General features: G+C 35.8%; 1 protein-coding gene across 13 annotated transcripts in view; it reads right to left on the minus strand.

Moving 5' to 3' along the window:
* Window positions 1-24,201, minus strand: part of ATF2 (activating transcription factor 2) — a 104,961-nt gene that overhangs the window by 9,759 nt on the left and 71,001 nt on the right. For 11 of the 13 annotated variants that reach the window (XM_064586719.1, XM_045868497.2, XM_064586720.1 and 8 more), the window contains 3 exons: window positions 23,365-23,571; window positions 18,403-18,508; window positions 11,337-13,870 (listed from right to left, as the gene is read on the minus strand). In XM_064586719.1, the coding sequence (XP_064442789.1) occupies window positions 13,644-13,870; window positions 18,403-18,508; window positions 23,365-23,571 (540 nt within the window). In that variant the 3' untranslated portion in view covers window positions 11,337-13,643. The other 2 variants (XM_064586726.1, XM_064586725.1) reach the window with 2 other exon arrangements.

Below are 24,201 nucleotides of genomic sequence, written 5' to 3' on the forward strand. Positions count from 1 at the left end.
GGTTTTGCTATTGAGTAGGAGTTCTTATACTTGCTTTATATGAGTTCTTGATATATTTTGAATATTTCTCCTGATCTGATCAGACATATGATTTGCAAATAGTTTTTTCCAATTCCCTAGACTGCCTTTTCATTTTGTGCAGAAACCTTTCAGTTTGATATGGTCCCACTGGTTTATTTTTGCTTTTGCTGTCTTTGCTTTTGCTGTCAAATCCAAAAACTCAACACCAACACTGATGTCAAAGAGTTTACCGCCTATGTCTTTTTCTAGGAGTTTTATGAATTAATTTTAGTTTATGGTTTAAGATAGTGGTTGTTTCATTCTCTTGCATGTGACCCTCCAGTTCTCCCAACCCCATTTCTTGAAGAGACGATCCTTTCCCCATTGTATACTCTTGGCTCCCTTGTTGTAAATTAATTGACCTTATGTATGTGACTGTACTTCCAGGCTCTCAATTCTGTTCCATTGATCCATGTCTGTTTTTATGCCATATCATACTGTTTTGATTATTAAAGCTTTGTAATGTAATTTGAAATCAAGGAGAACGATGCCTCAGCTTTGCTCTTCTTTCTCAAGATTGCTTTAGCTATTTGGGGTCTTTTGTGGTTCCATACAAATTTTAGAATTGTGTTTTCTATTTCTGTGAAATTTTGATAGGGATTGCACCGAGTCTATAATTGCTTTGGGTAGTATGGACATTTTAACAATATTAATTCTTCCAGTTTGTGAGCACAGAATATCTTTCCATTTATTTGTGGCTTCTTCAATTTCTTTGTGTCTTCTTCAATTTCTTTCATCAACATTGTATAGTTTTCAGCATACAGGTTCTCTGCCTCCTTGGTTGTTTATTCCTAGGTATTTTATTCTTTTTGATGCAAATATAAGTGGGATGATTTTCTTAATTTCTTTCATTATTGTATAGAAATGCAACAGATCTTTGTGTATTCATTTTGTAACCTGCAACTTTACTGATTTCAATTATTAGTTCTCACAGGTTTTTTTGGTGGAGTTTTTAAGGTTTTGTATATGTAGGTCATCTGTACACAGTGACAATTTCACTTCTTCCTTTGCAATTTGGATGCCTTTTCTTTGTCTTGCCTAATTACTCTGGCTAGGACTTCCAGTACTATGTTGAATAAAAGAGCAAGACTGGGCATTTTTACCTTGTTCCTGATCTTGCAGGAAAAACTTTTAGCTTTTTACTCCTGAGTATGATTGTTAGTTGTGGGCTTGTCCTATATGACCTTTATTATGTTAAGGTAGGTTTCCTGGATACTCACTTTGAGAGGTTCTGATCATAAATGGATGTTGAATTTTGTCAAATGCTTTTTCTGCATCTTTTGAGATGATCCTATGATTTTTAGCCTTCATATTTTAATGTAGCATATCACATTGATTGATTTTCAGCCACACTTGCATCCCTGGAATAAATCCCACTTGATCGTGAAGTAGGATTCTTTTTTTTTTAAAGAGAATGCGAACATGAGTGCAGGGGGAGGAGCAGAGGGAGAGGGACAAGCAGATCGCACACTGAGTGTGGAGTCCAACATGGGACTGGATCTCAGGACCCTGCTATCATGACCTCAGCTGAAATCAAGTCAGATGCTGAACCAAATAAGTCACCCAGATGCCCCCGTGTGATTCTTTTAATGTATTGTTGAATTTGGTTTGCTTATATTTTGTTGAAGATTTTTGCATCTATGTTCATAAGGGACAGGGGACTGTATTTTCTTGTGACACCCTCGTCTGGTTTTGGTGCCATGTTTAATCTCCACATAGTTTTGAATTTTGGAATTACATTTTCTAAAAAAATTATCTCTTCGGCGCCTGGGTGGCTCAGATGGTTAAGCGTCTGCCTTCGGCTCAGGTCATGATCTCCGGGTCCTGGGATCGAGTCCCGCATTGGGCTCCCTGCTCCTTGGGAGCCTGCTTCTCCCTCTGCCTCTCTCTCTCTGTCTCTAATGAATAAATAAATAAAATCTTTAAAAAAAAATAAAAAAAAATAAAAAAATAAAAAAATTATCTCTTTATCAAGTTAAGTCATTTTTATGGAGTTGTTATTCTACTATTTTATGTCTCTGCTGAATTTAATCCCTTTTCCTCCCTAGCATTGTTTATCTGTGATTTTTTGTTATAATTATAAAAGTTTATTGAAGGAGAACGTTACATACAGAAAAGCACACTAACCATAATCCTTTCTTTCAATTTTTAAAATATTTCTTCCCCAGAGTTTTGTCTTTTCCGCCCTTCCTTCCTCAAAGCCAACTTTGGGTGTTGTTTCTCCTTTCATTTTTTTTTTTTTTTTTAAAGATTTCATTTATTTATTTGACAGAGAGAGACACAGCGAGAGAGGGAACACAAGCAGGGGGAGTGGGAGAGGGAGAAGCAGGCTTCCCGCTGAGCAGGGAGCCCGATGCGGGGCTCGATCCCAGGACCCTGGGATCATGACCTGAGCCAAAGGCAGACGTTTAACGACTGAGCCACCCAGCACCCCTTCATTTTTTAAAATACCCATTTCCACTGGTATTTTCCTTTAATTATCCTTTTTTTAGTATTCTTTGTTATTGTTTTCATAACTTAAGTTAGATTGTTATCTCATTTCCAGCCTTTCTTCTTTTCCTATTTAAATTTATGAAATTCCATCTATGTACTGTATGGACTAATTTAGCAGGAACCCACGTTTTGACATGTTGGGTTTTCAATCTATCTTTGCCTTCACTCTTAAGTAACAGTTAAATAATAGAATTCTGGGGGCGCCTAGGTGGCTCAGTCGTTAAGCGTCTGCCTTCGGCTCGGGTCATGGTCCCAGGGTCCTGGGATCGAGCCCCGCATCGGGCTCCCCGCTCCGCGGGAAGCCTGCTTCTCCCTCTCCCACTCCCCCTGCTTGTGTTCCCTCTCTCGCTGTATCTCTCTCTGTCAAGTAAATAAAATCTTAAAAAAAAAATAAAAAATAAAAAAAAATAATAGAATTCTGGGTTGGCTGTCATTTATCCCTCAGTGTTTTTCAATTTTTAAAATAAACATTTTTCTGGGAAAATTTCAAAAACACGAAGTAGAGAAAATACTCCTGTGTTAGCAATTAGCAAGGATTCTTGAGCATTTTGAAGATATTATTCCCTTTTTCTTCTGACCCCTGTTATAAGTCCATTGTCATTTTTTGGTTCTTATTCCTCTGTGGGATAGTATCTTTCCTCGGCTTTTAAGATTGTCTCTGTCTTTGGTGTTCTGAAGTATTAACAGGATGTGTCCAGGAAGCGATACAGATTTATGTAAACTGTTTCTTGAATTTGTCTTTAATTTATTGTAGATAATATTGTCATTATCTCTTTGAATATAATCTCTCCCATTCTTTTAACTCTTTTCTTCTGGAATTCCTATTAGACACACATAGGAGCTGTTTCTACTCTGTCTCACAACTTCTCTCTTATATGTCCTTTATCCCTTGATACACTGTATAATTTCTTCAAGTCTAATTTGAGTGTACTATTCTCTGCTTCTAGTCTACAATTAACATACATTGACCTTTTAATTTTTTTTTAACATTTTAAACAATATGCTCAATAGAGGCTATTATTTATTTAAACGATGTGTTTATTTGACAGAGACAGCAAGCTCAAGCAGGCAGGGCTGTCGGCAGAGGGAGAGGGAGAAGCAGACCTCCCGCTGAGGAGGGAGCCCGACGCAGGGCTCGATCCCAGAACCCTGGGATCATGACCTGAGCCGAAGGCAGACACTTAACCGACTGAGCCACCCAAGCTTTTAATTTCAATATGTGTATTTTTCACTTGTAAAAGTTCTATTATTTTTCAAATCTTCCTGTTTATACTTCAGAGTGTCTTATTTTCTTAGTTTTGATTTCTTCTTTTATTCATTAGTCATTTTAACATCCTTGTATTTTCTTTCAGATTATTGTTTTATCAGCTCAAGTTCTTGGTGCTCTAATTCTCCTGTTGTTTGCTAATCCTATTTTGTGGCAGTTTTGTTTGTTCTAACACATACTCATTTTTAGTTAGGCAAATTTTTTTTCCCTATGACACCTGAGTATGAGTTGGACTGCAGGAGTGTTCACTTATAGAGATTTTGCATTTGTGCCAAATGTATCCTGTTAATTTTTCAGCTTGATTCCCTAGATCATGTGGATGGTGCACACTGAAACAATGACACCCAACTGCACAGGGCAGGGGTGTTCCATTTTTCAGGGTAGACTTTTTAAAAATTGGAACATATGCAGTAAGAAACAAGCTTTCTTTTTATTTCTTTGTGAGTGTGATCCTAAGGTACTCCTTTAATATGAGGGTGTAGTTTCAAAAATCAGAGAGCCCAAGACTTCTTTGCCATCCCCTGATGGTAGATAAAATCCAAGTGCCTATGAGGTTATGGTCACTTGTTCAAACCATTTTTTTTTTTTTTTTAAGATTTATTTATTTGACAGAGAGAGACACAGCGAGAGAGGGAACACAAGCAGGGGGAGTGGGAGAGGGAGGAGCAGGCTTCCCGGCGGAGCAGGGAGCCCGATGCGGGGCTCGATCCCAGGACCTGGAATCATGACCGGAGCCGAAGGCAGACGCTTAACGACTGAGACACCCAGGCGCCCCCTTGTTCAAACCATTGTACTGAATATGTTCCCATAGGTCACAGAAGACATCCTTATTCCTAAATTAAGTGGTAATTCGTATCTTCACAACCCTTGACATTTTTGTTGCATGTAAACCACTTGTTTTAAGTTTTGCTTTTCTTGTCTGAGCCAGAAAGAACACTTGTTTGGGATTAGGAGATGGGTGTAGATATTGATCCTGCCACTTACTGGTTGTGCGGCATAATTAAATAATTCAACTTTTGAGGTTGATTTCTTATTTAAAATGAGGATACGGGCGCTGGGTGGCTCAGTTGGTTGAGCATCCAACTCTTGACTTTGGCTCAGGTCATCATCTCAAGGTTGTGGGATTGAGCCCCGCGCTGGGCTCTATACTCAGTGGGGAGTCTGCTTGGGATTTATCTCTCCCTCTCCCTCCGCCCCTCCCCACCATGCACACCTTTCTCTCCAAAATAAATAAATATTTAAAAAATAAATAAATAAAATGAGGTAATGCCATCTTCATATGATTCAGAGGTTCTTATAAGTTAGTATCTATAAAAGTACTTAATATATTGTAGAGCACCACAGAAATGAATTATTATACTATCTTGGTTCTCTTCTGACCACTCTGCCTTTTCTCTCTTACTATAATCATATGGTAATATTCAAGACTTGCTCTTCTGCCTGTCTCCCATTACATCTTGTCTTTCAAATAATTCAAGATAACTAATTCAGTCTCAGGATTTTAATGATCAACTTCCAAATCCCAATTGTCAACTCTTTTCTTACTAAAACAAGAGTACTATCACAGGGTTTTGATGATGCTTGAATGAGATAAATGGAGGTACCCTAGTAAACAATATACTCAATAGAGGCTATTACTACATTTTTATGTGCTTCCTGGATATTTACATTTTTAAAAATTCCAGTATAATATAGTGTTATATTAGTTTCAGTTGTACAATATAGTGATTCAACAATTCTATACATTACTCAGTGCTCATCCTGGTAAATGTACTCTTAATCCCCTTCACCTATTTCAACCACCGTCCCTCACCTCTCTGGTAACCATCAGTTCTCTATATTTGAGTGCTTTTTTGTATCTTTTTTTCTTTGTTCTTTGTTCATTTAATTCCATGAGTGAAAACATACGGTATTTGTCCCTCTCTTTTATTTCAGTTAGCATTATGCCCTCTAGATCCAACCACGTTGTCATTGCAAATGGGAAGATTTCACTTTTTTATGGTCAAGTAATATTCCACTGAATACACACACACACACACACACCACTTCTTTATCCATTCATGTATCAATGTACTTGGGTTGCTTCCATGACTTGGCTATTGCAAATAATGCTGCAATAAACATCGGGGTACATACAGCTTTTTAAATTAGTGTTTTAGTATTCTTTGGGTAAGTATCCAGTAGTCAAATTACTGGATCATATGGTAGTTCTATTTTTAACTTTTTGAGGAATCTCCATACTGTTTTCCACAGTAGCTGTATCAGTTTGCATTCCCACCAACAGTGCCAAAGGGTTCCTTTTCCTCCACATCCTTGCCAACACTTGTTTGATTGTTATGTTTTTGATTCTGACAGGTGCAAGGTGGTATCTCATTGTGGTTTTGATTTGCATTTCCCTGATGATGAGTGATGTTGAGCATCTTCTTGTCTATTGGCCATCTGTAAGTCTTCTTTGGAGAAATGTCTGTTCATGTCTTCTGCCCATTTTAACTGGATTATTTGCTTTTTCGGTGTTGTGTAAGTTCTTTATATATTTTTGATATTATCCCCTTATCAGATATATCATTTGCAAATATCTTCTCCCATTCAGTAGGTTGTCTTTTTGTTTTGTTGATAGTTTCCTTTGCTGTGCAGAAGCTTTTTCATTTTGATGTAGTCCCAATAGTTTACTTTTGCTTTTGTTTCCCTTGCCTTAGAAGACATATCTAGAAAAATGTTGCTATGGCTGATGTCAGAGAATTTTTTATTTTTTTAAAGTATTATTTATTTATTTATTTGACAGAGAGAGACACAGCGAGAGAGGGAACACAAGCAGGGGGAGTGGGAGAGGGAGAAGCAGGCTTCCCACCGAGCAGGGAGCCCGATGCGGGGCTCCATCCCAAGACCCTGGGATCATGACCCGAGCCGAAGGCAGACACTTAATGACTGAGCCACCCAGGCGCCCCTGAAGTCAGAGAATTACTGCCTATGCTCTCTTCTAGGATTTTTATGGTTTAAGGTCTCTCACCTAGGGCTTTAATCCATTTTGAGTTTATCTTTGTGTATAGTGTAAGAAAGTGGTCCAGTTTCACTTCTTTGCATGTAGCTATCCAATTTTCCAAATACCATTTGAAGAGACTGTCTTTCCTCCACTGTATATTCTTGCCTTTTTTGTTCTTGATTAACCATATAATTGTGGGTTTACTTCTGGCCTCTCTATTCTGTCCTGTTTGACCTGTGTGTCTATTTTTGTACCAGTACCATACTGTTTTGATTACTATAGCCTTGTAGTATTTCCTGAAATCTGGGATTGTGATACTTCCAGTTTTGTTCTTTTTCGAGATTGCTTTGGCTATTGGGGTGCCTGGGTGGCTCAGTTGTTAAGCATCTGCCTTCGGCTCAGATCATTGTCCCAGGGTCGTGGGCTCGAGCCCCGCACTGGGTTCCCTGCTCAGCGGGAAGCCTGCTTCTTCCTCTCCCACTCCCCCTGCTTGTGTTCCCTCTCTCGCTGTGTCTGTCAAATAAATAAAGAAAATCTTAAAAAAAAAAAAAAAAAAAAGATTGCTTTGGCTATTTGGGGTCTTTTGTGTTCCACGCAAATTTTAGTATTATTTGTTCTAGTTCTGTGAACGATGCTGTTGGCATTTTGATAGGGATTACATTAGAACTATAGATTGTTTTGGGGAGTATGTTAACAGTATTTGTTCTCCCAATCCATAAGCATGAAGTATCTTTTCCATTTGTCTGTGTCATCTTCAATTAGTTTCACTGATGTTTTATAGTTTCCAGAGTACAAGTCTTTCACCTCCTTGGTTAAATTTATTCCTAGGTACTATATTCTTTTTGTAATTAGAAATGGAATTGTTTTAATTTCTTTCGGCTACTTCATTATTAGTGCATAGAAATGCAACAGATTTCTATATGTTGATTTTGTATCCCGTGACCTTATTGAATTCATTCATTGCTTCTAGTCGTTTTTTTGGTGGAGTCTGGACATTTAATCTCCAAAATACTAAACACCTGTCCTTCCCAAATTAGCTCCCTTTCCCAACTTACTTATTCTTACAAGTGATACCACCTGTCTTTCAAGCCTCAAAAATGGGAGTGTTCTTTCTTTGCTTTTCATCATCTCCCTTTTAGTCTATAAACTCTATAGGTATTTCTTGCAAAATATTTCTTACACCTATTCCTTTTGCTACTTATTGGCCCTTCTTCCCTAGTGCTTATTACAACTCATGCCTGAATTATTGCAACTTGGTAGCTGATTTCTATGTGGACCAGCCTTCCCATTATTGTCTGTTCCTTAAACCACTTTCCTAATGTCCTTTTTCTGAAAGTCGATGGTTTGCTAGGTTTTAGAGTCCCAATCAACTCTGAAGGCCCTCTATAATCTAGACTACTAGTTATAGCAGGCATACAGATGTCTTTTATGCAAGCTCTTACAATGTCATTTTCAATGATAGCGCACTGCTTCTGAGGCACTCCTATAGCATCTACAGATAAGCTATTGACAAGGATGTTTATGCTTCAGCAGATTGCCTCATGGTGCTGGAAGTCACCTCAGAAACCATTAGCTGAACTGAATAAATTGAGATGTAAAAGAAGTACTTTCCTAAAAATTTAGTAGTTGGGGAAAGTCAATAATTATCTGATTTTTTAAACGTCCAGATTAATTAATGCTAGGATAGTATTATTACCTTTTATTTTTCACTGATGTTATTTAATTAGACCCTCTGACAATTTTAACAAGCACAATTCCCAAAATGGACTTTAAAAGCTACATGTTTAAATTACATGTTTAAATTACAAAAATTTGGTAGAAAAAAATCAAACAATACAGTAATAATGGATAATGCAAAGGGTTTACTTTTGAAGATAGATGTATTGACAAGGTTTATTTCCTCACAAACAATGCATTTGTTCCCAATTCGGAGAACCTTACAATAGACAACTCTATCATCTTAAATTCTGCTAAGTAAACCCCATTAAATAATTATTGCTTAATTTTTGTGTCAGGCTATAAAAAACTGCATCTCTTCCTAATTTACATGCCCTCTTTGGGAGAACATTCTTTTTTTTTGGTGGTGGTGGGGGTCTACTTTCATAGAAAGTGATTTCTAATGTAAGTGAATAAAGTAAACCAATCTTTATCTGACATAACTGACAGTTAAAAATGAGATTCAGACTCAAATACTTTCCCAAATAATTGAGGTAATGCATGAGAGAGCCATGGCAACTATTTTGTTAAACAAATTCTAGCTCAAGGAATGGTCTCAAATGTAAAATTTAATGCAAAATAAAGAGGCAAGGGAAGGCATTGTGACCATGACCAGGTTGTACCAAGGACTTCCTCTTCTCAGAAAGCCACTGGAAAAATTTTCATGTATATTTGAGGAAAAAAGATGCAACTCACTGGACCACTGTTGAATAACAAAACCCTTTCAGAGTGCTGTGACATATTTGGTAATTTTACAACTAACATTTGATTTGGTGCTTTGGACTGCTACAACAGAATAAAACTATGCATATTTTCTCTTTTATTGTAGGTTCCAATGTCACATGGCCTTTGTTATTTCAGAACTAATAAATCCTTTAGTTTTGAAACATTTTCACTGATTGTTCTTTTTCTATGGCAATTTACCATTTACTTAAATGGTAGAATGCTTTTTCCAGTAAAGTCTTTATTCTAAATTTTGTGTGCATTTTTCTCCACATAGAAGGGTGCTAAACTCTCTAGGATCTTAATACTTTGCCTCAATGAACGACCATGTCTCAGTCAGTTGTTAGTCTGGAGAGACCTGTACTTTTTTTTAAAACCATGTGAGAATTAGGGAATATATTTGTATTTATTAATAGTTTAAAGAAATGATTTTTCATAACTACATCAGACATAAAATGGTACAACTTTCCTTCAAAAGTAACCATTAACCTATGGTCAAGATAATCTAGAAATATCAGATTTAAAATGTTTTTCTTCTAAATGTCTTTTAGAACTAATTGCTTTGATAACTGTGTCATCTAGGCATTTTTTTTCTGTGTATCTGTGCATGTGTATATTTACATAAATGAAGGCCTAGGAGTAAACAGGATTCTCCCATAGTTATACTCTCATAAGTAAATTCTTAATGTCAAGCATTAATTGCTACACAGTCTGAGATGCAGAATTAATAAAACTACATTTAACATTAAGTACACGCCAGAGACAAGATTATTTTCCTGTCCTCTGAAACAAATCAATGCCAACATGAGTTTGACCTTTTAATATTTCGTCAAATTTTCTTAGAGGAGAACATCACCTTGTCTTCATGAAATCTTTTATCTAAAATCATGTAATCCAGATTAAGTACATTCATTAGAATGTGTAACTCAATGTAAAAATTGGCCATTTGATTTTTTGCATCTCTTCAGATTGGCTCAATCTGAAAGAGAAGACTGAAATATCACTTCACATGCTCTCCCGCCTCTGTTTCTTAAACCTGACCACTTCTAACATAATATACAATGTATTTAGTATGTTTATTGTTTTCCCCCAACACTTTCCTGCCCACCCACTTTAGAATGTAGCTCCAAAAGGCAGGGATTTTTGTGTTTGGGCTACTGGTGGATTTCCAAGTGCCCAGAACAATGACCAACACACCTAGTTAAGCACTCATTCACTGAATAAAACAAAGTTGTAAATGCATTCAGAGATATAACAGCACGGGGGTGGGGGAGCAAATCATCTTGCAGGCCACTTTAAGCTCTGACTACAATGAAGAGGGGGCTCCAGGATTTGGAGTAGAGAAGTGCTATAAGCGGATTCACATTTGGAAAGCACCACTCTAACTGCTGTACTGAGGATGGTCTACAGTAGGCAGGGGGGAAGCAAGGAGACAGTTACAAGGCAAATACAGTAACCTGGGTGACAAAAAATGAGGGCATGGATCAGGATGATAGCACTGTACAGGATGAGAAGCGGCTGAATTCTCGACCGTTCTGAAGGAAAAGCCAATAGCATTTCTGGATAGTCTGGAGGTGGGCTGTGAGAAAAGAGGAATCAAGGATCACAACAGAGTTGTCCCAGCTTAAGCAACTGGAAGAATGGAGCTGTCATCAGTGCCTTATGAAAGACTGCTGGAGAAGTACACTTGAAGGGAAGGTGGGGCATGATGAAGAGTCAGTGCTGGACATGTTACACTGAACTATAGTTAACACACAAAGTTGGACACGATATGTTTAAGATGTTTTGTTAGGCAGTCGCCAAGAGATGCCAAAGGCTGGTGGATCTGTGGGTGGCTGTAGTTGAGGGAAGGTTCCTGGCTGGGGAACATTAGAGGTTCACTGTATATGAATGGGGTTTAATGAATGCAGAGAAGAACAAGGCCTGAGCACCCTGCAGTTGAAAAGTCTTTGAGAAGCAATGAATTTTATAACATAAATAGAAAGACTACCTGGTTCTTCTCAGGTAATAAACGTCCTGAAGAAAAAAAAACACCCATATTATTATCAGGTGATGTTACTTTATGAAAGATAGGTAAGGACAAGCAAATTATGAACATAATTTAAAGATAGAATTTATTCTCTGATGGTTTACTCATGCAAACTGCACATAAAAGAAAGTAGTACAGTTTGTGTAACATTGCAAATATAAGGACTCAAAATGCTAGGTACAGAAGTAGTGTGACATCCTGAAAGTCAAAATGGAATTTGTGTATACAACTAATAATGATTTTTATTTGCTGAATACAGAATGATTTACAATGAAAGTTTTGCTAACCTTGGTAAGTTCATTAACCGTTTACATGACTTCTTACATCTATGTAGTTTTATTTTACAGTTCCAAGAATTCCTGTTACCCAAAAACTTTAACTTGCATAAATAATAAAAGAAAAATGTACTGAAGGACTTAGGAGAATGAAAAAATTGAGGCTTTTCCTAACCCATCCAAACTACAATAAAAAATAGCCGCCTTGCAGAATTCATATTTTGTGCCTTTGAGATCAACTCCTTAGCAGAACTATGGCAAAGTCACGATTAGAAATTCATTACTTTAAAATTATAAAATCAGTTTAAAATAAAAAAAAAATTTAGAAGTAGGATTATCAACTAAAAATGCTCACTTTTAATAAGCCAAACAATAAAAATCCTATTATCTTCATACCTACAAGTCCTGAAATGTCATTTGTATAATTTGAATGTTTCCCAGTTTGGAACTTAGGCAGGTGGGATATTTCCTGGAATTATCAAGGATATTCGATATAGGTTTTTTAAATGTCAGTCTCATTAGGAGATGGCACTGAGACGTTCGTAAATAGTGTAGTATAGATGCAGAACAAACTACACAACTTATTATAAATGCATTACAGTTATTTACATAATGGAATCCTGCTTGAATGCCAGAAGTTGCTACTGGGTAGGACTCATAACTATTTTACAAAGTTTTCTTACACACATCTACTACTTTACTTTTAACAATTGAGTCTATTTTAAAATATTGTACTGTATTTTGAACATAACTGCAGAATAAAAATAGATAATGGCACATTAGAAAACTCAGTATCCCACAGATGATTGGATAATGAGAAAAGTGTACCTACAATCATCTCATCAGAAACAAACTACATCATGGAATGTTAGTTATCCAAGCCTGCACAGTAATGACATTTTAAATTGCAATCATCTATTGGCCAGCATCACACTGAAGGCATCATTAAACATTCAAGCAAAGACTGCTGGCATAAACTATTGAAAGAAACATACATACACACACACACTCTCTCTCTCTCATCCACTCTTGCTTCCCACATTATAATTACATTGTTCTAAAGATAGATACTGATTTTTTTCCCCACGAGAAACTTTATCAAAATTTGCTACTAAAAGATGACAGTGCTTTCACAAGAATAAGTACAAGTTAGCTTGCAAGTACAAGACAATGGGGGTAAACAGTCTTAGATTTTCTAAGTAATTTTTAGGCTTTTTCTGGCAACCATACCATACTTGATTATGCATAAACTTCTCAGTTTGTAACCTGAAATCTGCAAAAAAACCCAAAACCAAAACCTAATTTCAAAAAATTATTAAGATATTGGATAACCCTGTATCGGAGATTATATAATTTCATATTTTAATAGCCTCAAAACATAGGGTTTAAAACACTGAGGATTTGAAAAATAGTCATTTTGAAATGATAAAGGATTCCAAATTCATGTCTACTTAAAATCTTAAAGAAAACACACGATTAATGATCTTGATTTAGTTTCAGAGTGTGCATAAAAGCATCGTATGTCTCTTACCATGTTTCAGTCACTTAAAAAGTGTTTTCTAATGTTTTTCCTTTTGCATAATGTGCAAAATAAAAGGCAAAAAGATTAAAAGCAAATCTCTATCTTTCTCTTGCTAGTGCTTTATGACCTTGTTAACATTACAAAGTCAATAGGGACTACGCAGAACTTTGGTATAAATGATAAACAATACTACCATCACAGTTGAGGATTTAGAGGTGGTCAAAAGAAATGGAAGTGGGAAGAGATTCAGTAACACCCCCATTTATTAAAACACCACCAAATTAAAAGTGAAATAAACCACAATGAATTATAATACAATTTACACATTGAGCACAGGAAATTAATAAATCTAACAATATTTATAAAAAAAGCAAAATCAGTCTTTTTCCAGAGACTAAAAACTGTTGTTCAGTCTGATCATCAACTGCTGCTACACCAACTTTAGAGCCAAATTTAATTTCAAGTAAAAAAAAAAAATTTACAACCACAGATTTCGCATAAATGGAAACTGGTCTTTCCTTGATTTCCCTTTGAAGTCACTAATGAGTATCTAAAACTGCCACACTGCAGGTTTTTAATCAACTTCCTGAGGGCTGTGACTGGGAGGCAGGAGCCATAGCTATCTGCGAGAGCGCAGGCTCTGTACTCTGGTCCGCCATCTGCGTGAGGACTGACGTGGCCACAGCTTCGGCCTTGGAGGTTGAACTGACTCCATTGGATGTGCTGACAGAACTATGCTGTATAGCTTCTGTATGTGGACTACTTGGCACTGACAGGTCTTCTGAACTATCATCTTTATCGGCGGCTGAGTGGAAAAAAGAGAAGTTACTGTTTCTTAAAGACATCTCTCTGAGAATGTGTCAGTCTTTGTCAGTATACAGAGTGAAAAGTTAGGCTTTTACAAAGTCGCTTATTGAGCTAAGTTGCTATGACTGGGCCTGAGTAAGTGAAAGGTGCCTGTAAGTCTGAAGCAGGCAATTTCACCACAACAGGTCAAATGAAGGTACAACCAGGCACAGGGAAGCATGTGCGTGCCCAGTGCCTCACAGAACAGAGCTGAAGTATTTGCTAAATAGTGTTAAGAAAATCCGGTAGGAATTTGGGAGATAGCCTTGTCCTTACAGATATGATCAAACACTTATCAAGTAACACATTTAACAAAATCAGTCTGTTTGCCTACATGCCATTCTTATTAAAAGATAAAAAAAAATTTACAACGACATGCATAAACAAAATGAATTCTTACATACAAATTACATTTTCCAATTATTCCCTCTGCAATCTCCAGAACTATATTTATTCTGGCTGACTTTCCATCTACTGCAGCAATGGGCGATTACAACACCTGATTCTAATGATGCACCCACATGAGAATAAGCAATATTTAGAATCTAAATGCCACCAGCTGTTATAGCTGCATGAATTAATTGGGGTTCAAATAAAAAATTATATAAAACTCTAGACACTGCAATGGAAAAGATATTCAGAAAGGGGCTAAGTATTTATGAAAAGCTACCAACTTTAAGGCTTGAACAATGAATCTCCTACACCTTTCTCATTTTAACAGGATGGAATCCAGCTACTTCATTTAGTGAAAAATTTGATATGCACAACACACAAGCAATTATAACATATGTAACTTAGGAGATACAATGATAACATGAACCAATAACTGTGAACCCCATCCCAAACTTAAGAGAACACTGCCAATAACAACGATGCTTCCTGGAGGCTCGTCTCCTCATCAAAGGTAATCACCATTCTGATGGTTCTTTAACCATTCCCTTGTTTTTTGTTTGAAACTTTACCAAATGGGTATGTCTCCCTGTACAACATTATTTAGCTTTGTTTATCTTGGAACATCCTGAAAACAGTATCATACTGATGTGTTTTTGTACTTTTCACTGGGCATTAAAATAATTTTTATTTAGTGCTTAAAAGTAACAAGCAGGCTATCAAATCTGACAATGCAAACTGGCCTGCTTACTAATGAAAATCAATTATTAAAAGACTGTGGACCCTTAAAGCAGGACTCATCCTATGATTTGTGATGCAGAAGACAGGGGGAGGAACCTGGCCAGCCTGGCTTCAGTTCAAATAAAATTCCTCATTTTGAGAGTTTTCTGAAATACAGTACTTACAGAATTTTGACAAGCTTGCCTCAAATCCATGCATTTTTGTAAAGCAGTTTTTAAAATGTATTAGACAGAATCCCATCTTCTCTATAAATCTGCTATAAATGCAAAATCACACCTCAAGATAAAAATTTGACCTCAAGATACAATAAAAAATCACAATCAATAATCCTTTTAAAATTATATAAAGCAGAAAGGACACTCTTCTGATGAAGCAATAACAAATGTTATAAAATATTTATAATTCAGTTAAACAGCCAATACAACAGTTACGTGTTCAGAGAAACCCAAACCCTGGCAATGACACTTTAACTGAAAAGAAAACCAAAGAGTTCTCTTCTTTGCACTACTCTTCTTCAACAGGAAAATTGACCTTTCTCTCAATGTTAAGTTCTAGGGATACACCTGCTCTCAAAAATAAAGAGGCTGATCTGTGATGAGAGGTATAAGGAAATTTAAATACATAGTGGAGGCAAGGACTCCAAATGAAACAGTAAATTGTAAGGACAAGTGCCTATCTCCAGACTTTCAGAATTAGGTAAAGCAAATCCTTAGGCTGTACAAAGCATCAGGTACTCACTTATAAATGACATAATTATAAATTTTATATATATATACAATATCTTTATAATGTGATATACCTGTACCTATGTCCACTTCTAGAAGGTCAGGAGAGAAAAATCATTAGTATAATCACAAGCACATAGTATACTCTTACTGCACTCCAAGAGCCATTTTCAGCCCTAAAGCTACAAAACCCCCAGCTATTTGACAATTCACACTATGAAGTTTTCTACCTATGTTCATACATATTTTCATTAATGAAAATATAAGCTCTCAATTACATTTAGGGCCCAAGAAGCTTTCCTTCCCACTTAAGATTATAGAGACAAGTAAAATACCATTTTAATTAGGCCCAGAGATCTAGAAAATATCAATTAATGGTAATAAGATCACTCTTGTGCTTTATTCTTCATAGAATCCAAACATTAAAATGTATTCATATTTTCATTCATGGTTTATACTATTTGACTGCTAGTGTGACCCCAATTGTCAGGGCTTTCCCATGACTTAGGGGTTTCATTCTACAAGGTGGGGACTTGGAGCCTTAGAACTGAGACCCTATGGTGTGTGCTTTTATACTGTCACCTTTACCTAAAAGATTTCGTAATATTCCTTAATTTCTATTAAACCTTAATTTCACAAATGTTTTGAAAGTGTTAACTATTACAGTTCACCACCGTTAGCAATAGCTGCGTGCTACAACATGAAGCGTTAGGTATCTATGAATTTCCCCACATTTTCTCTAAGATTTAAATATTCACTTAGTCAATCTATCTCCCTGGACTACCAAACAACAGAGAAGTCACACTTTTTCCTAAGACTTCAAGTGTGAAAAGAGAAATTACTTTAAAATTTCTATAAAACCCAATTATCTCCCAAGAGCTGAAGAACTAATTTTATGCTGAAACTAAATTTTTACTTCAGTCTATTTGACTATCTAGATGACTAGACAGAAAAAAAAGGTGGGAATAACTCCAAACATCAAAAATGTCTTATTCATTTCTTACAGTCTATACAACCTAGCATAATACATACTCCCTAAAAACGTATTAATCTAGACTTTCAGTTTATTTAAGGGTATGTATGGCATATAAACCCATACATCTATAATCTTTATAAAAACATCTTTATAAATTGTTGCTTAAAATGAAAAATTGGCTTGCCTTTGCTGAGCATATACTGCCTTGATTATAGAGCTAAAACTGTTGGGATTATCCAATTATCTAAGATTAAAAAATTGCAGATGAGATAAATTTTTAGTTGGATGTAACTGAAAAATTCATTTTCCTTCTAATTTTGTAGAATCATTTGTATATTTCTTTTTGAACTATCAAAATTCAAGAGAGCTCTCTTGTTAAGAAAATCATATATGCATAATGCTGAACTCAGTAGCTTCTATAGGAAATTATGTTGTTAAGTCAGATGCGAGCCATAATGGCCTCATCCCTGCAGCAATCATTGCTAATACAAACCCCAAACATTTTTCTATATGGGTCCAATTTACTCCACAGTGTGTTTCACCATGCCTTGAAAATGACTAGATATCAAAGGGCTGAGATTTATTTGCTCAAAACTGACAAAAATCAATGTTCTAAATATATATGGCAATAGAGAGTTGCTAAATCTACTGAATCTTTTAAATTAAAAAATATTGCCCATTCTGATGAAACTGCTTACAATGACTACAAGTAAAGATGGTGGCCATTAAGTTTTATTGTGAGCACGTGAGGAACTGTTTGCATCCAATACAAAATGTTTCTTTCTTTTGAATTACTGACACTGGCAAATTAAAATGAAGTGGATACATATGGTTGAAACAATCTTCACATTTACAAATATCCTGAAATATCACTAAATCATAAAAATGAAAGCTGTGGGTTATATATTATGAATGTTGCCTAATGCATCCCCAGCTCTGTTATTTGTTACAAATTTGTGTACGATGGACAAAATTGGCCATTTATTCAAGAGTAACAGCTGGCTCCAATATTGTGCATCTTTTCAAAAAAGGACATTACAAGAAGGAAAAAGCACAATTAACCTCTAAAATACTGAAAAGAGAAGAATCTCATTTTGGGGAAAACATGTAAGAGAAAACTTACAAGCAGATTATTTAAATAGTGTTCTATTTCAGCATTTTTATGACTAAAAGCCTCAATATAAAGATTTACAACAATATAAAAATCACACAATGCTGATATTTAATAAAGAACAAAAGGATCTGATACTGTAAACAGGTACCATATATTGTTAAGTGAAGACAGTTAAATTAAAAAAAAATTACTGAATGGAGGGCTGGAGAAGTAGTGTTTCACTCTGTCATTCTAAGACAAAATGTTACTCTGGGAAGACAAAATATCATCAGTACTTACAGTATATTTTAAATTATTAACTTGTTTTGTTGATGTGTAATAATCCCTAGAAAAAAAAGCTAGAAATAGGAAAATCCAAAAACTCTCTTGATTCTAAGAAGTATATTCCCCATTCCATAATAACCTTGCAGAAGTTCTGGTATTTAATATTAAATATTAGAATTGCAGTCTCGGTTTTTTTTTTTTTTTTTTAATGGTAGCTTGGCTCGCTCTGGCAGTATTTCACTGATGTAGCCTAAGGCTATAGGTAACGGAACATTACTCACTATGATAGCCAGATTTCTTCTGCATGGCGGTTACAGGGCAATCTTTATGAGCCAGTAGAAGCTGTTTCAGCTGTGCCACTTCATTTCTCAGCAGGGTGACTTCACTCTAGAAAAGAAACAACTTATGTACCTTAACAGCATCAGACTAAACATTTCTTACTGTTTATAACAAGTGAAAATTAAGAATATTGATTATCTTTAACAGAATATCAAGGAATAAACAAAATATACTGCTTAAATAGGTTTAATCAGTACAAATCAGTTTTCATATTTTAGCATCTGTACAAAGACTGCAACTTGTATAAAAATTTAAATGAGATAATGACATGACTGGAAAACATATTTCAAAGTTTTCACATTACCATTTGCCTTGGGACTGCTTATATATTACAGGTTACCTACAGAAGGTATTTTTTACTTATGTTGCATGTTCTTTTGATTATGTGAAAAATTAGAAACATCAAGGGAGTCAGAAGGAATTTTCACTGACTCTGTGCACTTGAAAATGAAAAATTTATCCTGGAATTTCAATTAGGCAACTTTCTAGTTTTCCAGAAACTATGAAGAGCTCCACAGGGGAAACCACAATAACGAAAGAATCATGGACACCTAAAATGGAGCAAGGCACTGTGTTGGACATGGAACCAATGAAAGTAGATGTAATATCTAAGTGGCTTAGTTTCCCTCAATCTAGATAATTTGGACACATCTAAATTTAAATCTGATAAATTAAATGGTGAATTGTGCTAGTTCGTATTTTTTTTAATGATTTTATTTATTCATTTATTTTAGAGAGAAGGAGGGCACAAGCGAGGGGAGGAGCAGAGGAAGAGGGAGGGGGAAGAAATCCCAAGCAGACTCCGCACTGAGCCTGACATGGGGCTCGATCCCATGACCCCCGAGATCATGACCTGAGAGTTGGACGCCTGACTGAGCCACCCACGCACCCCTGTCCTAGTCCTTATTAAAAAGTGAGCACTTCAGCCTTTGTTTTGTATGCATTAATCTGGTAAATTCTATATAAAACATCCAGATTAAGAGATTCCATTTAATTCCTTTTGGTTACCCCCAAATATTAAAGATGCATAAATTAGTGATAATTACCAATATTCAAGAGTTAGAAATAATATGAATTTAATAAAATGATACAGAATTCTCAATTTACAAATACCACTACTTATTTGAAGTTACATTAACCTTAAGTATTCAGATTTCATCTATGAACCCAAAATTAAAGAAATATAATAAGCATATGTACTTTTGTAAAAGCTCAGGCACTTTGTTTTCCATCCCTTGGTCTCCTAACCAGAAAGCTGGACGTAAAGTAATTTAGATTAGACTCATTAGGTGCCCTTAAGTGATCAATGACAGAAACAAAAATTCAAAGAATGAAAGTTAAGCAAGTCTGTTGGTTCAAATAGTTCCTTGCACCCCTATAACAACAAACTGCAACAATACATTAAAGCACAGAACAAAACCTGATGCTCACAGTAACTTTAAACATTAAAGGCTAAATTGTGTTTACAATATTGTATTTGAGACAAGAATGGGTATGTAGTGATCAAAAATACAAAACGGGAATTTTTAGAGTTTAGAGATTTGCTTTAAAAAAATAAGCTGCTTAGAAAACTCATTTCTATGGGGGCGCCTGGGTGGCTCAGTCATTAAGCTCTGCCTTCTGCTCAGGTCATGATCCCACGGTCCTGGGATCGAGCCCCACATCAGGCTCCCTGCTCAGCGGGAAGCCTGCTTCTCCCTCTCCCACTCCCCCTGCTTATGTTCCCTCTCTCGATGTGTCGCTCTCTGTCAAATAAATAAGTAAAATCTTAACCACCCCCCCCCAAAAAAAAACCCGGTTTAACATCTTTCAATTGTCACCATTCCTTTATATTTCAAGTGATAAATACTGAAATAAAATACTATTTGGGTATCAGAAATAAGAGATTTGATCCCTTTTAACTCAAGAGAGCAATAACAAAACCTTTTCTGTATCATTATGTTTCACTGTGAAAACTCCTCATATATCCAGCTATGAAAGAATGCTTCTTTTTTTTTTAATTTATTGAGCTTCTACTCCACACACATTTTGCAATACCTGTTTTAAAAGCAAAATCCACAACAAAAACTCCCAAGTTTTATACAAAGAGTAACTGTTAAGGAGCTACTATTAGTAAAGAATCTGCCTAAAGGAAACATGCTGAATTTGTAAGCTGAAAACAAAATTCCAAAATGAGTATAACTGAAAAACAAAGCCACAAAGAGGTGAAAACTCTTTCAAGTAAAAGACAATAAAACCATATATTATCTTTAAAAATATAATAATTGATAATCAAAAGTATCCGAGTTTGGGTCTAGAGTGCCATGTCTCTAAGACAATTTGATGAAATTGTCTTTTTAGCAACAATTTTAGAAAGCTAAAATATAATTAAATTCAGTGAGTGGGGCAAGAGAGTTGAATAATTAATATTCCTTAAAACCTAATATGTATTTCGTAAAAATATGTACATACAGTCATACCTCAACACTCGTTAGGATTTATTTGTAATATATAAGTAACCATGGGTCATTACTGCCCACTATACTGATCAGCTAAGCCTTTATGTCACGTGAAGGATTATTAAGGAAATGTAGAATTGATGAATGTTTTCACATAAAGTAGAGTTTAATTATTTCTCTGACATTCAATTTTCTTTACAAGTCATTCTGTTCTTCACAGTTAACGGTTTTGCTGTTGGCAGACTGAAATTTTTTCTCCCTGAATCTATCATAAGCATGTTATTAACTCTTTACACTCTGATAACCAGAATGTCACTTTTTAAAACTGTTTTTGTTTTATTTGATAACTAAAAAACAAAAAATAAAAATCATTTATCCACTTGAAACAATAAAGAAAGTCATAATTGAAGCTCCTTTCTTCCCAAACCGTTCATACTCTCAACAGCCTCTTCACCACTTACTCCTGGTACATGTCATTCCTAAAATTCTACTTATAATTTAGGGATTCATTCCTATACCGATTTTCGTATCTACACATTTATCCATCTAACTACAAACCTTTTATTAATGAAAAAGAGTTGTGCTATTTTAGTGTACCACTCTTTTTTTGAGTAATTTACTGAGGTGACATTCCCATGACCTAAAATTAACCATTTTAATTAATTTTTTTTTAAGATTTTTTATTTGTCAGAGAGAGAGAGCACGAGCGAGCACAAGCAGGGGGAGCGTCAGGCAGAGGGAGAAGCAGACTCCCCACTGAGCAGGGAGCCCGATGCGATGTGGGGTTTGATCCCAGGACCCTGAGACCATGACCCAAGCAGAAGGCAGACGCCCAACTGAATAAGCCCCTCAGGCGCCCCTAGCATTAACCATTTTAAAGTGAGCAAATCAGTGGTGTTCAGTACAGCAGCCACCTCCCTCAATCTGGTTATAAAACACTTCTGTCAGTCCAAAGTAAAACTCCTTACCCACTAACCAGTTTCTCCCTGTTTTCTACCACCCCACCCCCTGCCCCCAATCCTGGCAACCACCAATCTGGATTTCTCTCTATGGATTTCTCTGTTCTAGGTATTTTTCTTTTTTTCTTAGAGAGAGAGACAGAGAATCTTAAGCAGGCACCACACCCACGTGGAACCTGATGTGGGGCTCGATCTCACTACCCTCAGATCATGATCTGGGCCAAAATCAAGAGTCTGACACTTAACTGAGCCACCCAGGCACCCCTCTTCTAGGTATTTCATACAAATGGAGTCATAGGTGGCTTTGTTTCTGGCTTCTTTAACTTAAACAAAAATGTTCTGAGGTTCATCCACATTCTAGCATGTCCATCCACATGCACTCCCCTTTTTATGGCTGAATAATATTCTATTGTATGTATATACCATAATTTATCCATTCATCTACTGATGGACATTTGGGCTGTTTTCAACAACTTTCTTTTTACCCCTAACAATATATTATAGATAATTTCCCAGGTTAATACATACATATGAACTTCATTCTTTTTCTTTTTTTTGCATAAGTATTTTAAAGAACATTCCTTAGGGGATGCCTGCGTGGCTCAGTCAGTTAAGCATCTGACTCTTGATTTCAGCTCAGGTCATGATCTCAGAGTCCTGAGATCCAACCCCATGTCACTGTGCTGAGTGGAGAGTCAGTCGGCTTCTTTCCTTCTCCCTCTCCTGCTGCCCCTCCCCTAGCTCTTTCTCTCTCCCCCCCTCTTGCTCTAAAATGAATGAATGAATGAATGAATAAATAAATCTTTAAACAAAACAGAAGAAAAATAAAAGGAAGAAAGGAAGAAAGAAAAAACAGAATGAAGGAAATAATCTTAGTGCTGTCTGATACCATCACCGGAAATCTTAGCAAAGACTGAACAGGAAGGAGTCTTAAAACCTTTATATCCCGTGAGGTTCCTAAGAAACCTATCTGGGGCACACTGGCAGGGAGTATGAAATGATTTCTACTGCTACTGGCCATATTGTACCTGTTCTGTGGATAATTAGAGCCCTTCAGTTTCCAAAGCTGTCAATCTGACATTTTTTCCAAGCACTACATTCACTCTAAATAAACAAAATTTATAATTCAAAGAACCAAATAACTTAAAACTACTACTGAAGCAACTTTACAGTTGTGATAGAAACCAATAAAAATAGAAAAGTGAAATACCAGTGATATTTTAAGTTTTAAGATTCTTTGAACTTTATATACCACAACTTTACAAAGTTTAAGCCAGATAGTTTTGGTACTTTTGTAGTATACAAGTAAAAACTTATATTTAACATTTCCTTATTGTGTCAGTGTTGCAAGTTTTATTCAAATAGGTTTACAAAACTATGCTTTACTATAGATTCCATACACACCCAATATTGTGTGCTAAAATGTCTGGATGGCTAACTGGAAAAAACAGGGAAGAGCTAAGTTCACAATTACTAAAAATAGGACATTTACATATATGCACCATACCTGCAGTTGACCATTTAATGAACTCAAATCTTCTGCCTTCTTCTCTAAAGACTGAACCCAGACTTTCCTTTTTTGTCGGCATCGTGAAGCTGCTGCTCTATTTCGCTCTAGAAATTTCCTCCTTTTTTCATCAGGATCTTCATTAGCTGCTCTTCTTCGACGACCACTTGTATTCTGGGTCTGTGGAGTTGTGTGAGCTGGAGAAGCCTATAATAAACACAAATAGAAGCTTTTTATGTTTGTATCTAGTGAGTGAGAACACAGGCAGTAAAGAGTGGCAGAAAAGGAAGAGCTACTAACTTTGTTTTCTAAGTCTCACTGTATACATCAATATTTTGGGTGACATGAAAATCACCCTGTGCTTTAACAAATTCCTTGAAATAAATAAGCATTGCTAAAATAAGATTCTCATTAATTCACTATCAGAGTGAATATTTTAAACTTTGTATAACATTTATATAGAAATAATATGAAGAAGTTGAAAATGCAATACAAACAAGCATGTACAGATCTTATATTTTTCCAAGTGTACTTTTTAACATTATGGTATAATACAGTCCTTTGAAGAATTATAAGGTGCTAGAAAAATTATAAGGTACTAAAGTAAAAAATTTAATAATTTACTTAAATTCACTATGAAAAACCATTTACTTGCTATTTTTTCAAATAAAATTTTAAAAATAAATACTAAAATTTTCTCTTAAAAACTGGTTTCTCTAAAATTGAGGAGTAAAAAATTGAGGAGTAAAAGTACAATAGTGCCCCCTTATCAGCAGGGGATATGTTCTAAGACTCCCCTGGATGCCTGAAACCATGGACAGTACTGAACCCAATATA

The sequence above is a fragment of the Mirounga angustirostris genome, unplaced genomic scaffold, assembly GCF_029215605.1.
Source record: "Mirounga angustirostris isolate CCGP_5_RB_7025 unplaced genomic scaffold, mMirAng1.0.hap1 SCAF_3, whole genome shotgun sequence".
NCBI lineage: Eukaryota > Metazoa > Chordata > Mammalia > Carnivora > Phocidae > Mirounga > Mirounga angustirostris.